We start from the raw sequence: 15,046 nt of genomic DNA, 5'->3' as shown, positions 1-15,046 counted from the left end.
ATGAGAGTGAGAGAGATAATTTCCCTTATGCTCCTTAAACCATTTGCCAGAATCCACCGCTCCCTAAACAAAATAACCAATCGGAGCCAGGAGGAGTGGCTAACGCAGTGTCAATCACTGCTCATGCACATACTGCGTAGCCCAACTCCTTGCGCATGCTCTCACTCAGTCAAGACTAATATCTTCGGTGCGATGCCCTAAAAGTTAGGCAGAGACACGGGACAGTTTTTAAATAAAATAAATAATATTGAAGTTAACGGTAAAGGAAGTATATGGACCCAACTCTCTTCCCATTGGCTCGCAGACCTGGGTTCCCCTTCGAGGGAACTCGAACTGCGTCGGTGACGACACTATGGGAACGCCCCTGGGCGTGGCAGGGCTGAACTATGAATGAAACTACTCCAATCCTATTGGTGTTACTAGAACGGTAGTGTGTGACGGCGTAACCGGAGGGGGTATATAAGCACGCCGGCACATAAGACACATTAGCTTCTTTCTATTCAGCAGGCACTCTGGCTATGTTTGGAAGCTCCATTTTCCTACCTGACATCGAGACGAAGCAGCAGAAGATCATGTCAAAGCAATTCCGACAGTGTGTCTTCCCTTGTGAGCGTTTCATCACAGAAGGGGATACCCATGGGATGTGCATCTCATGCCTGGGGATGTCGCATGCTCAGGCGGCTCTCGAGGGGGCTGCCTGCGACCATTGCGAAGCCCTGCCCCTGAGGGTGCTGAGGTCTCGAGCGGCTCTCTTCCTAGAGGATGGTCGGATGCGCTCCCCTCGTGGCACAGGCCCCGCGGTCGCTGAGGCGTCGCGGCGGCTCCGATCCTGGGGATCACAACGCGAGATCACCGAGGGTGCCGGAACGGCTGAGGCCTTTTTCCGGTCCTCGTCCGCGGAATCCTCCTCCCCTCGTCCCCGATCGGGAGCCCGTTTCACGGTTTCTACCACTCGAGGGGCGAGTCCGGAAAGGCTGACACGATCTGGCTCTGAGGAGCTAGATGTGCTTAGCATAGAGGAAACGGAACGTCATCAGCCCTCGCCAGGATACGAGGAGTTTTAGGAAGTGGTGACGCGGGCCGTGGCCAAGCTGCACATTGCTCTGCGTGGCCGTCTACATCCCCCCGGCTGGACTACGGCAACGTGACGGGAATCAGACAGCACAGCTATGGAGCGATGCCACGAGTGGAGGAGACACTGGCTAGCTACCTCTCTCCCAACCTCGCCTCATCCCTCTGGACGCCGGCGCTCCCCACCAAGCCGTGTCGGATGACGTCCGATTTGGTGGGCAAGGCCTATATGCCAGTCGAGCTGGTGCCAGCCTACATACGATGGCTGTCTTGCAGGCATACCAGGCCGATCTCCTTCGGGACTGTGACGTAGGGGGAGGTCCCTCTGAGGAGGACCTAACGGAGCTCCGTAGAGCGACAGACTTAGCTCTCCGTGTGACCAAGGAAACGGCCCGTCCCATCGGCCGATCCATGGCGGCTTTGGTGGCTACGGAGCGCCATCTGTGGCTCAACCTATCAGGCATCCAGGGGAAGGAGAGGGCTTTTCTCCTGGATGCGCCCCTCTCGCCTTCTGGCCTGTTTGGCGAAGCAGTGGATGCTGTCGTCAACAGGTTCCAGCACGCCAAAACTCAGGGAGAGGCATTTGAGCGATATCTCCCCCGCCGGTCAGACTCCAGGACCGCGACGGCTCAGGAAAGGCGGACGCAGCCTTCATCCAGCACCTACCGCCGCAGCCAGAAGCAGAGCGTCGCTTCGCGGGATCCCCCTCAACCAACCTGGGACGCAAGACGGCGCTCTCACCCACAGCCCCCCAGGAAGACGGATCTGAGGACCGTTATTCAGTCTCGGTGGGCCCGGGGGAAGAGGTCCTGAGACCTCGAGTAGGGGCGCCACCAGGGATTCCCGTGGGACACCGACCACCAGCCCAGAGGGACTGGTCCCCTTGGCGAAGTTCGCAGAAGCTTGGCGAAGCCTCGCGAACATTTCCCCGTGGGTCCTCCGCACAGTAGTAGATGGCTACAGGCTGCAGTTCCGGGTTCGCCCCCCCAGATTCTGCGGGATGGTCGGGACTACAGTACACGCAGAACAGAGCCAGGTGTTGGGACAGGAAGTCTGCTCTCTTCTGAAGAAAGGGGCCATAGAATTAATTTCCCTGCCAGTCAGAGAAGCCGGCTTTTACAGCCGATACTTCCTGGTCCCCAAGAAGGACGGAGGATTGCGTCAGATTTTGGATTTGCGGTCCCTGAACCAATCTCTGAGATTGAGGTTCAGGATGCTTACCATCCCAGCCATCATCAGTCACATCTAATCCGAGGATTGGTTTGTCACGATAGATCTACAAGACGCTTATTTCCACATCTCCATCCGTCCCTCTCACAGGAAGTTCCTGAGGTTCGCCTTCGGGGGCACAGCTTACCAGTATCGGGTTTTTCCGTTCGGCCTAGCACTATCTCCCCGCACGTTCACCAAATGCATGGATGCAGCTCTGGCTCCGTTGAGGCTCCAGGGCATCCGCATACTGAACTACATCGACGACTGGCTCGTCCTGGCCCAGTCTCGAGAGTTAGCGGTTCGGCATCGAGATGTCGTCCTCGCCCACCTTCAGCGTTTGGGGCTGCGGCTCAACGCGAAGAAGAGCATGCTGACACCTGCCCAACGGACTGCCTTCCTAGGGGTGGTGTGGGACTCAACGACGATGCGGACCCACCTGTCTCCCGCACGCATCGAGTCCATTTTATCCTCAGTGACCAGAGTGCAGTTAGGCCGCGCCATCACTGTAAAACACTTTCAGAGGGTGTTGGGTCTTCTGGCAGCAGCGTCCAGTATAATACCTTCCGGACTACTGCACATGAGAGCCCTGCAGTGGTGGCTAAAATCCAAGGGATTCTCCCTGAGGGGAAATCCGCTCCGTCTGATACGGGTTACGAGCGGATGCCTTCGTTCCCTGTCTGTATGGAGGAAATCTTGGTTCCTGTCCCAAGGTCCTGTGTTGGGAGCGATCTGTCACCGAACAATTATTCCACGCCTCACTCACGGGGTGGGGGCGCGGTCATGGACGGCCGCTTCGCGAGAGGCTCCTGGGAGGAGCATCATTTCTCTTGGCACATAAATTGCCTGGAAATGTTGGTGGTTTTCAGAGCTCTGAGAAGTTTTCTGCCCGCCCTCCGCGGTCGCCACATCCTTGTCAGAACCGACAATACGGTAGTAGTGGCCTATTTTCACCAGGGGGGTCTGCGCTCGCGCCCATTATGCAAACTGGCACATCGGATCCTACTGTGGTCCCAGCAGAGACTGCTGTCCCTCAGAGCGATGTACATCCCTGGGACCCAGAATCAAGGAGCAGAACTGCTGTCGAGACAGGGGCTGAGGCCCGGGGAATGGAGACTCCACCCCGAGGTGGTGGAGTTATTAAGTGAAGTCATGGTACAGACATGGCCGAGGCTGCGTCTGTATGAGTTTCCCCCAGTCGCTCTGCTCCCGGGGGTTCTGGAGCGGGTCCGCGAGGACGGCGTCAGTCTACTACTAGTAGCCCCGTTTTGGCCGGCACGAGTGTGGTTCTCGGATTTAATATCGCTCCTCGAGGGCCCGCCCTGGCAGGTCCCTCTGAGAGAGAGGGACCTGCTGTCCCAGGCGGAGGGCCGGATCTTTCACCCGCAACCCGCCCTGTAGCAGCTATGGGTCTGGCCCCTGAGGGGCGCAGTTCTTAGAGGCGAGCCTGACGACAGGAGCAGTCGAGACGCTGCTCAGCTCCAGAGCCCCGTCCACGAGAAGGATGGACGGCCTAAAGTGGAATGTGTTCACCACCTTGTGCAGAGAACGCCGCCTGGAGTGCCTTGCTTCATAGAAAGGGCTAATGTGTCCTGTGTGCCGGCATGCTTATATACCCCCTCCGGTTACACCGTCACACACTACCGTTCTAGTAACACCAATAGGATTGGAGTAGTTTCATTCATAGTTCAGCCCTGCCACGCCCAGAGGCGTTCCCATAGTGTCGTCACCGACGCAGTGTCTCGTTCACTTTCTCGGGGAACAAGGGTTACATACGTAACCTGAGACGTTTCTTTGCTCCCCTATGACAGAAAACTTAATTTCCTTGGGTTGTGGATAAAACAAGACATTTAAAGGGGTCCGCTTGGGCTTTGGGAAACACTGATTGACTTTTTGCACAATTTTATCCAAAACTATTATCAACTAATCGATTAATAAAGAAAATAATAAATGTATTTTTGTAAGGTATTGTATCAAAGTTAAAAATTCCAGTATCGTGACAAATCTAGATTGTAAATATACCAGCCTTTCCTGTCATGCTGAGGCAGCTTGATTACAATACATTTCTGTGGTTTTATAAAAGCCCCTTTTACACTGGGAATCCACAACATTGACAAGCTCTGTCAGACGGCACTGGATTTTAGAATTTTAAAAAAGTTTTTATCCAACAGTTAGTTTGCCAGCTAATTTCTGGTCAGACCACCTCATAAAACTTTTGAGTGCAGTTAGGTGACACAGCATTCTCATTTACCAGAATGGACTTGTCGTTTTGGCTCTGTGTAGTAATGATGATGCAGAATGACAGCTTATCAAAACTGAATGAGTTCACTGTCAAGCCACATGGCTTTTACACTTTCACTGATGGTAAATTAACAGCGATCAAAAAACGGCCCGTCAGAAGTGACTAGCTGTAGGGAATTGACTTTTATTTCTTTTAAAAAGAGAACATCAGAGCAGCGGAGTGGACTGGGCTGATGGAATTAATGCTGTGGAAATGTACATTATGATTCATTTTTCAAGACAACGCGTAAACAAGAAAGAAGTGTTGAGTTTGCTTTAACAAAAAACATGAAACAGAAATAGAAGCCTGTTTCTAATAAAGGCCGTGTTCTCTCTGCAGCTGAGATAAATACAGGCACCGACCAAGATTTGATTTATATGGCAATGTTGACGCTTTTTTTCATCAGTAAAGATTTTAACAAAGTTATGCCTGAGGAAGACAGGGCTTAATGATATGGCCAAAAATGTTGATATCGATAATTATCACGATAAGTATCAAATCGTTATTTCCATAGAGTTTAAAGGCTGATTTCTGCTCTTAGGTGAAAGTTGAAGAAACCAGATGGTTAATTGTGGTTTAAACTCTTCTTTATGGTCAACACTTGAGGCCAAACAGTGGATCACTTCACAAATCTGAGGTAGAACATTCAAAACTATTATGATAAAATCTTTGTCAACAAATATGCATGAGTAAAATTAAGTAAAAGCTTTTTTTTTTCAGTCCTTTTTCCTCAACAAAATAAACATCTCAAAAAATTATCCTTGTGTGTATGATAAGTGAATAAAATCAAAAACGTATTGAATATTTATTGAACATTTATTATATTGTTGTTGAAAAATAAAATTGCAATAATTATTAACATTGTTTTATTGTCCAACCCTAGGAAAACAATTGCTAGAGAATACTGTATGTGAATTTCCAGAGAATTTAGATCTATGAAATTATAGGTTTACTTACTTATTACTGGCCCCGTGTAATTTCATGTTGTGCATCTAAACTCTAACCCTTTGTTAAAACTGAGTCGAGCGGGCTTTAGAGGATTTGTGCAGAGAGGAGTGGTGTTTGAGGACCTGTTACCTACGTCATTACTGAGTGGGCAAACCATTTCCTCAGAACTTCTCGGTCAGTTAACACTTGTGCTTTGTTGGAGTCCAGTGCAAAATTAACACTTAAAATGGCTGAGCGAGAACTGAGTGGCTGAGTGAACTGCTGAGCTTAGCTGAGCTGGAGCAGGAAAATCTCCTCCTGATGCTCGCTATGCACATGCACAGCTCTGTTCCATCCTGTGACACAAGAACAGAAAGAGGCATTCCACACATTCACGTTCACGCATTTTTGGAACCAGAACCAGCCATGTCCTTCATATACACACACACACACCAGAACTCAACACACAATAGGGTCTTTCAGAGGCTTTGGACACTCAATGCGCTAAACATCTGTAATCCCCTCTCCAAATGTACAGCAAGCCAGAAAACACACACACTCAATTGTCCTTCTATACTTGTGAGGACCTTCATTGATATAATGCATTGGTTGGGATAATGTCCTCACTAGAGACACACACACACACACACACACACACACACACACACACACACACACACACACACACACCCACACACATATTCATGCACAGTGTGCCAGGAATGACATTAGAATCACTTAAGGTATCAAAATGTTTTGTTGGAGTTTTAGTCATCTGTTACAGAATTGTTATCATGTATTCAGGTCCTGTTTCCTTTCCTGTTTCCATCCAGATGTCAGGCCAATTTTACACAATCCTTCACAGTATTGGGGAAAAATACAGTGTAATTGTGTTTCCATCAGTTGTGGTGATACAAATGATTTGGCTTCATCCTAACATTGGCTGAACATCCAAAAAAAAAGACATTTTGCAAAGGTTAGTGTGTTAGTGGATGGTTGCTGGTGTCTTTCTATGTCAGCTAAAAGGGGTTGATTTCATACTGTCATCCACAGAGAAATACGAGTCATGATTCTACAACAAACTGAGACTGTATTGTTTATGAGAATGAACTGAATGCAGTTTATTACCTTTATTTTGAAGTACATTAAAATATTTGTTAAAAATCAAACCTTCCTCAGTGGCATGTTTAGTGAGCCAGTAATATGATCAACCCGCCAGAGTTCAAAGTTCCTCCAACCACAGTCAATCAGGATGGACTGATTGGGAACACAAAGTCAAAGTCAAGTCGCAGCACCTATACAGTTTATCTGAATTTGACATATTTTACAGGTATTTTTTTACTATTTTACTACAAAAAGAAGTAAAATAACTAAATTTTATATTACGTTTTGAAAAAAAAGTCAAAATGCAAAATGTCATGTAAATGAAGTAGCAAAATCCAACTGATACGGAACCTTAGTTTCTAGAAAATGCTTGTTTCTTTACTGTGAATTGATGTGATTGGTGCTTGATGTCTCAGGTCTGAAGTCATGAACGAGCAGTTCTTATAGCAAAGCTTGAATTCTTCTCATCAAACAAATTCATCCTGTTAAGATTGTTAGGCTCATTGTTAGCCTCCTTTATCAAACTCTGTCTGTAGATGATGTGTCGGCAGACAGCAGTGCTGAGTTCCCAGACCGAGCTTCCATGATGGAGGTGCGGCTGCAGGCACAGGAGGATGAGATCACGCTGCTGAAATCCTCACTGGCTGATGCCCTGCGCAGGATCCGCCTCCATGATCAGCTCTTGCCATTACTGAAACAGCAGCTCATTGCAGGTGAGTCAACATGTTATATGCAGTATAACACCTTAATGTTCAGAGCCCTGCAGGTGTCATGCAAAAGACAAAATGTTTGCATGAACTAGTAATTCTTGCTCTTGCTCTTAAGTTGCTCTTAAAAACTTGTATGGACTAATCAGTAATTTATACTCTTATATTAGTGTGCAACTAGAATAGATTTGTTATGTGTAGGTTTGTGACCTCACCAAGATAATTTTACATAATGTAGTTTAAAAATAAACCTTTTTTTATTTTTATAAATAGCACTTTCATCCGAAGCACCGCTGTTTGCTGTGTTTTGTGGTGGATGCGTGACTTCTAAAGTGTTGCCAACAAAGGAGTTTCAGAGTGCCCTCTGGTGGAAAAACTATGCAACAACAACACTCATAACATGATAAATTGAGCAGTCATCTGTCTCTCTGTCATTTATTGGCACCAATTTATTTGCAATTAGCTTATATTTGCTGATTATATCGACACATTGATAGCTTGCTTTGTTTTATGATGAATTTGTGGGAATAAATGAAAACTGCAATGGTAGAAGTGATTTTTTTAACTTTAGAATTATAGTTGAATCATTAAACAGTCTCTCGTCAAAATTGCAAGTCGCGCTGAATTCACATGGATTCGTTGAATTTGTGTTAACAGGTGCGATCGCGACATCTCGAAATCCTGGAGGAGGGACTGATAAATGGGGATAACTGTGCACGCTTTGGGACAGTCTCTCCTCGAAGGAATTTGTGGTATTGTGCTTGGGTGTTCTCATTAAAAGTGACAGAAGGAGTTGTGAGAAGGTTGAAAGAGAGCTTGAGAAAGAAGTTAATATTCTGCCTGCACACTTGACCAATTGCTGCATAAAGTAGAGGGTAATTGTGAGATTGTCTTTTTTCACAAAGATTCTGCTGCTGGACAGGGTTTTTCAGAAGCAAGTAGACAATCTGACAAGCCCTATTGGAAAATTTTAATTCATGGAAAAAAAAGATTAATTCAAGATTATGAAGTGCTAATTTGGGGTGTTCTTTTTTTTGTTTTGTGTGAGCTTACCAAACCAAATTGTCAATGTTGAATGAAATGCCAATAAATGATCAAGTCTGTCCTCCAACTAACAATCAACTTTCATCTCACTCAGTGAACCCAGGTGCTGCACGAGTGCTGAACCAAGTGTGCTGCTCAGATGGTTGCACCAGCGGCAGAAAACTGTCCTCCAGCTCAGCTGTCGACGGGATCCGCCACCCTGCTACCAGGTACTGGACCTACATGCCAAGGGAGGAGGGAGAATGAGGGGCCATCGTTGTTTTTTTCACTTGATGTATAGCCATATTGCTTGCTACATCAGAGGCATGCTAGTCCATTCAGAAGCCTGGTTGTGTTCATATGATGTCTGTGTAGTTTGTCTGTTTGACTCTTCTGTGTTGACCTCAACCTTTGAACTATCTCTAGCCAACTGTCAGACAGCATCATGACCGATGCAAATGGCCACATAGGAAGCCCTGAGTCTATGAAGCCAAGACCAGCAACACTGGACAGGTCAACCCAGACAGATCCCACCCTCCCAGGGCAGGACACTGGGCAGGAGAGGGTCCCTCTGCCCAGGCGGGCCCAGAGCCTGCACCTGGAGGACGCCCTCCCACCAGGGGAGCCTGTGGTCGAGGGGACACGGGCCAAGCTCCACCGTGTCCCGGGCTTGGAAGAGGAGGATGAGGAGCATGAGGAAGATGAAGAAGGAGGAGGGGAGCAGGAAAAGGAGTTGAGTTGGACGTCATTGGTGGAGGAGCCCATTCAGCCCACCACGGTCAGAGGCCTCCAGAGGGAGGACTACCAGGATGGAAGCTGCTCTCCTGAGGAGCCGGGCTCTGCCTCATCCTCAGTCAGAACCTCTGACCAGAACCTCAGCTCCCGCTCCGGACCCCTGTCCTCCATCCTGGAAGGAGAGAAGAAACAACTGTTAGTGATCTCGCCATCCTCCCGCTCTGCTGCCTTCATAATCATCTTTCTCTTTGCGAGTGATTGCATGGCTTTTAAGGACGAATCAAAATCTTCTGACCTGTGTGACTGCAAACCCCAGCTGCTCTGCAAACCCCCTTATGAAACAAACAGCCTTAGGTTGGCATGGTGTGATTATGCCGTGTTAGTGCAGGAAAGAAACCCTCGGAAGATGACATATTCCATCGTCATGTTTGCGCATGTGTTTGAGCAGGGGGCGAGGGAAACAGCAGAACATAATAGCGGCACTCGTCCACACTGAGTGACATATCCAACATTAGCTTAACAGCACACAGCTTTGAGCCCAGTGGAAAATGTGAGGGCAGTTGAACACAGCATAATACAGAAAAAGGGGCAGGAGCAGGGTTAGGCTTACAGTATGTATACACTTAGACTGAACAAGAAAGGTCAGGACAGCGCAGATGTAACCTTTAAAGGACAGAAAACGTTATGAAATTATATATCTGTCCAAACTGCATGCATCAGAGTTAAAATCCATCAAAAGAATCTTCAGAGTGGTCCTTTCTGTTAAAACTTTACTGTGGCTGCAAAGTATTAATGTTGATGGTTCTTTAAGATGATGCAGATGTGCATAGTTGACACAGTGCCACTAAGGATCTACCATTCAGCTGGGTTTTGCAGGAACACACAAATTATGTTGAGATTTTTTCAGTGCTGTTCTACTCAAAACTTTAATCAGTCCTTTAACATTGTCTTCCTCGAACAAATCAAGGATCTTTTGCATGCTGTGATTTGTTCCCCACTGTGAACTCAAATGATTGCTTTAATAAACGGGATTACAAAGCACAGTACCAGAGCACTGCTGCTTTTGTTTATTTGTGTAGGTGCTTTTGCATGCTTGTGTTCTTTTGTCCTACTTCCTTGTTGTGGCTTGTAAAAAGGGTTTCATAGGTGATGGGTAACATAAGCTCTAGTCCCTCACCTCAGCTCAGTCATGCCCCTCCATGGAAACCTGAGGTACTGGGAAAGTTTTACCTCAATGCTCACCCTTTTACACCTCAACACTCTGCACATTTAAAGATTAGTAGTACAGAGATTTGAGAGGAGGAGGTGGTTGCCAGCTGAGTTTCACTTCCTAGATCTGAGACCGGTGATGACAGAAGCCAAAGCTTTTTTTAGCCCCGTAACACTTCCTCTGGTGATGCTTCTGGCAGAATGGCATGTCACCAGGAAACAGGGCGTGTCACAAGAAACATCAGAGACAATAAGAGATTAATTATGGTTTACAACTGTGTGTTCTTGTTCATCTGTCCTTGCTGAATTCAGTTTAAGACCCTGAGCATGAGCACAGCTTTTAGAAATAAGGTTGTTTTCACCAATCTTCTCCTAAACAAGTTGCCAGTTTAGGATTAGGATTTGGATTTAGGGACAATAAAAGAACCAATATAAATTTAGGCCAGGGGTTTAAGGGAAATTACGGTTTATTACAATTTGGGAACTTGGGTCCAACTTTTCTGTGAGTAATTATAACAGTGCACTCAACAAGTTCATTGCTGAGATCTGGGAACAAGATGCCATTGCTAAAAAGTTTGATCAGGCAGTAAACACAATCAGACAGGTTATAAATAAACTGGTTAGCCAAACCTGTTTGGAAGAGAAAACGAAGATGAACAGTAAAGTTATTACAAAAACTTGCAATTTTTAGACCCACTTCCTGCTCTGGACAAACCTGTCTGATCATCTGACTGCTCATGTTGTGTGTTTGTCAGCTCTAAAGTAAGCCTATAGTAACATAAGCTCATCTTTAAGTTGTTTGAAAATACTAACAATAATAAATCTAACCTTGTGTTTTCTTATGAAAGCATACGATAATACTAGGGCTGATATGCTAGGGCTTACTAGCTCTACCCTAAAACAAAAACAATGCTGCTCTTCTATTTACATGTCTTCTACATGGATCATCAACTTGTCAACTGGTGAGGATGCTAACTTTTTGCCTTGGACTTGTTAGCTTTAGTCTTTAGTATTTTAGACTGTGTTTGAGTTATGATATGGAGTGAGTACCATAAAACTTCAATTAAAAGCCTGGTCCCAGTTAGACCCCTCTCCCTTTTACTGGCCTGGTGTGGCTACACGTTTTGACAGATAAACACAGGTCTCAATTAGAAGCCTGGTCTGGTTTTTATAGAAGTTTTCTTTTAATAGAAAGCTCTTAAAGCCCACTGGGTCACCTGCTTGAGCTTTACACACATAAAGATATACATGTCTGAAGTTTTGTCAATGAGTTTATCCTACACATCATATCGACTAGATTCTCCACAATTCAAATGTTTAGTTAATTTTAAGGAAACAATGTGCGCAAAAGTTTAATTCATTCAGATTTACTGGCATGGTAAATGAATTAAAGGCCTGTCCCAAATCTAGGCAGGGTGAGTTTAGTGATTTAAGCAAATAAAGCCCCGGGCTATTAATTGAAGTTTTACAGTAGTTAGCGAAGTTATGGCTGCCAGCGACTCCCGTCATTTTAGCCAGCAAAATTGACGGCTGCCATCTACAATTAAGAAGCTGCTTGAAACGTCTGTCTGAAATCAAGGACCATTGCTTTATAATGTACCACAAATTTCAGTGGTAAATCTGCCACCATTATTATTGTAACCTGCATATCACAGAGTACGGTCTAGACCTGCTCTTTTATGAAAAGTGCTGTGAGATAACTGTTGTTGTGATTTGGCGCTATATAAATAAAATAAAATTGAATTGAATGTGCACTGCTACAAAACCTAGACAGGTGTACAACAGTAACTAACCCAGACTTATCCTCTGGGAAGGTTGGGAAACAAATCAATAAAATATTCCAAACATTGCAAGACAAAGATGCATGTTTCTGCATGTGTATGTAGTCACACTGGTTTATGGATATTTTGCATGCATGAAAGTGTGGTAACTGCATCCATCATTATAAGATTTAGTGTCTGTATGTGGACACAGAGGGTGTGTACTCTTGAAAGCTGAATCTGATCTCTGCTCTGGTGCTCCAGGGTTCGTAGGAACAGCGAGAAGCTGGGGAACCCGGAGAGGCAGAGGAAACGTCTGGACAAGAAGGCAGCGTCTTCGGCCAACCTCCTCACCCGCTCCCCCAGCCTGGAGAAGTGAGCCACACTGCCATCACTCACAGCTGTCACCACACAGTCACACAGCTCACTTTTTCCTATGGCTGCTGCAGCCTCGCATATCTCATCAAAGAGACACTTGCTGGAACACTGATGGCTCCTGTGAAAAATAATAAAATTCCATTCCCATGAAAACCTCGCAGTAACATAGTATGTGATTCTGAAGTGCAGAACTGATGGATAAAAGCTACAAATTGGACAATACTAATAAACAGTAGTGTATATTTGTCTCACAATGTTGGTTTCTGTCTCCACAGCCGGGCTAAGGACCTGATCGCCAGTGCAGGTGATAAACTTTTCTGTCTTTAAGCCTGAAACTGAAATTGAAATCACTGTTTTCACCACTTTACTTCCCTTTGAGACTTCAACCTGTAGATGGAGAACAAGAATTTTACAATTTTTCAGAATTTTGGTTCAATCAGAATTTTTTTTTCTAGGTATTGAACCTTTTTTAAACTCCACATTTACTTCTTAAAAGCCCTGAAAACCCATTTTCTCAATTAATTTCTCACTATGAACGTTGCATACATAACCCAGCATTTTACATGAGAGATTTGTGTATTTATGTTTTTCTCTGAGCTCTTCTCGCTGGTTTGAAGTGGGTGGGGCTCAAAAAAGGATAACGTCACGTACACCAGTGCACCAATCAGGATTTGGCGACATTTGAATGAAAATGTGATGACAGTTGGTGGGTTGTTTCTTTACTTACATCATCTTCATAGTCATTCAAGCCTAAATAAACCACACCCTCACAGTCCTGATGAGTTTTCAAGGGCTTAATAGAAATAATTTCAAGTCTGTATAAACCATAATCAAGGTCATATGAACAAAAATAAGTGGTTCCTGGGTCGTTTAGTGCAAGGCAGGAAATAATTATGTGGAGGTGAGGATGGTGGATGTGCACCTAGTGCTCATGTTTTAGTTTCCAAAACTTCACAATACCTTACTGTACAGCAGTACAAGCCATGGCTGATATTTTAGTTAAGGTAAATAATCCACGTCTAGATTAAAAGTTAGATAAAAGTAACATTATTAGTTTTGCAGAACTGTCCAGTCAATCTTATGACTTGTGATAGAGTTGCATATAGGCTGCTTAAGTTGTGTATAGTGCCTTTTGGGTGTGCATAATACTGCTATAGGTGCCCCCAGACTTTGGGATTTTCTTCCCAACTGGGCTACGGTGATGAAAAGAGTATATTCCAATCAATAAGAGCTTCCTCTCCTCCAATAAGAGTACTTTAGCACTGTTGAGATGCCGTAACTGCGCCCAGTCTGCTGCGTCGTCAAGTAGAAGAACAGAATGTCAGGACACTGATCCGATGACTAAATAAAAGTTTTGTAAAAGCTTCCATCTTTTCATATAAGTGAAGATGTTTAATCTTTAATATAGCGTTATCCAAAATAAAATTTGTCATTATGGTAATTGATTTGGGTTCAACTGGACTTAGACTAATAAGACCGAAGACCAGAGGTGCGTCTGTGGACTGAATGCTTTGTTTTTGTCGTTACATATACAGCCACAAAGCATAACAGGGAGGCTCTGACGGGTCAAATTTTATTTCCAGCACAACAGGGCAAGTAGTACTTAGGTAGTAATTGGTATTACCAAAGTCCTTATAGGCAAGTCCACCTGGCAGCCATCTTTCGAACTAACAAGACCAGGCCCTTATCTGAATGAATGTGAGGAGAGCTATACCTGCACTTTCACTGGTCACAGGACATAAAACCTGCATGTACAGAATCACCAGGAAAACCTGATTTGAAAACCACTGAAAACCTTTGATGACTTTGCCTCAGAAAAAGGTTTGAAAAGCTTTTTCCCCCTCAGGTTATACTTCTGCTACACATGCATGGTAGTAGTCGCAGTAGTAGAACCACACAATTGGCTAAATATTTTTCGGCTTTTAAAACATCTCTGCTATTACTGAAGAGTATGCTTTCTATATGCAGACATATTTGCAATAAACCTCTGTGTGTGTGTGTGTGTGTGTGTGTGTGTGTGTTCGTGTGTGCGTATGTGTTTATTTTAAACCTTCCCCCGGTTATAATTTCATATATACATATGTTGGACTAATCCTCTCTCTTATACAGTGAGGAAAATAAGTATTTGAACACCCTGCTATTTTGCAAGTTCTCCCACTTAGAAATCATGGAGGGGTCTGAAATTGTCATCGTAGGTGCATGTCCACTGTGAGAGACATAATCTAAAAAAAAAATCCAGAAATCACAATGCATTATTTTTTAACATATTTATTTGTATGATACAGCTGCAAATAAGTATTTGAACACCTGTCTATCAGCTAGAATTCTGACTCTCAAAGACCTGTTAGTCTGCCTTCAAAATGTCCACCTCCACTCCATTTATTATCCTAAATTAGATGCACCTGTTTGAGGTCGATAGCTGCATAAAGACACCTGTCCACCCCATACAATCAGTAAGAATCCAACTACTAACATGGCCAAGACCAAAGAGCTGTCCAAAGACACTAGAGACAAAACTGTACACCTCCACAAGGCTGGAAAGGGCTACGGGGAAATTGCCAAGCAGCTTGGTGAAAAAAGGTCCACTGTTGGAGCAATCATTAGAAAATGGAAGAAGCTAAACATGACTGTCAGTCTCCCTC

General features: G+C 44.9%; 2 protein-coding genes across 3 annotated transcripts in view; one reads left to right on the top strand and one right to left on the bottom strand.

Moving 5' to 3' along the window:
- Window positions 1-15,046, bottom strand: part of LOC123977532 (exostosin-1) — a 263,944-nt gene that overhangs the window by 212,350 nt on the left and 36,548 nt on the right. The gene's annotated exons all lie outside the window — the stretch shown is intronic.
- On the top strand, window positions 6,345-13,705 carry LOC123977533 (echinoderm microtubule-associated protein-like 4). 2 transcript variants are annotated; one of them, XM_046060286.1, is made up of 7 exons: window positions 6,352-6,464; window positions 7,129-7,305; window positions 8,438-8,552; window positions 8,749-9,252; window positions 12,291-12,401; window positions 12,680-12,708; window positions 13,655-13,705. In XM_046060286.1, exons 2-7 carry the CDS (start codon window positions 7,176-7,178, stop codon window positions 13,681-13,683), a joined length of 918 nt encoding a protein of 305 aa, XP_045916242.1. In that variant the 5' UTR covers window positions 6,352-6,464; window positions 7,129-7,175; the 3' UTR covers window positions 13,684-13,705. The 2 variants fall into 2 exon arrangements, with proteins under 2 accessions (XP_045916241.1, XP_045916242.1); XM_046060285.1 differs by lacking the exons at window positions 12,291-12,401; window positions 12,680-12,708; window positions 13,655-13,705 and having other exon boundaries at window positions 6,345-6,464; window positions 8,749-10,100.

Source organism: Micropterus dolomieu, linkage group LG10, assembly GCF_021292245.1.
Source record: "Micropterus dolomieu isolate WLL.071019.BEF.003 ecotype Adirondacks linkage group LG10, ASM2129224v1, whole genome shotgun sequence".
Taxonomy (NCBI): Eukaryota; Metazoa; Chordata; class Actinopteri; order Centrarchiformes; family Centrarchidae; genus Micropterus; species Micropterus dolomieu.
Note: the sequence above shows the minus strand (reverse complement) of the source record. Positions and strands in the feature narration are given on the sequence as shown.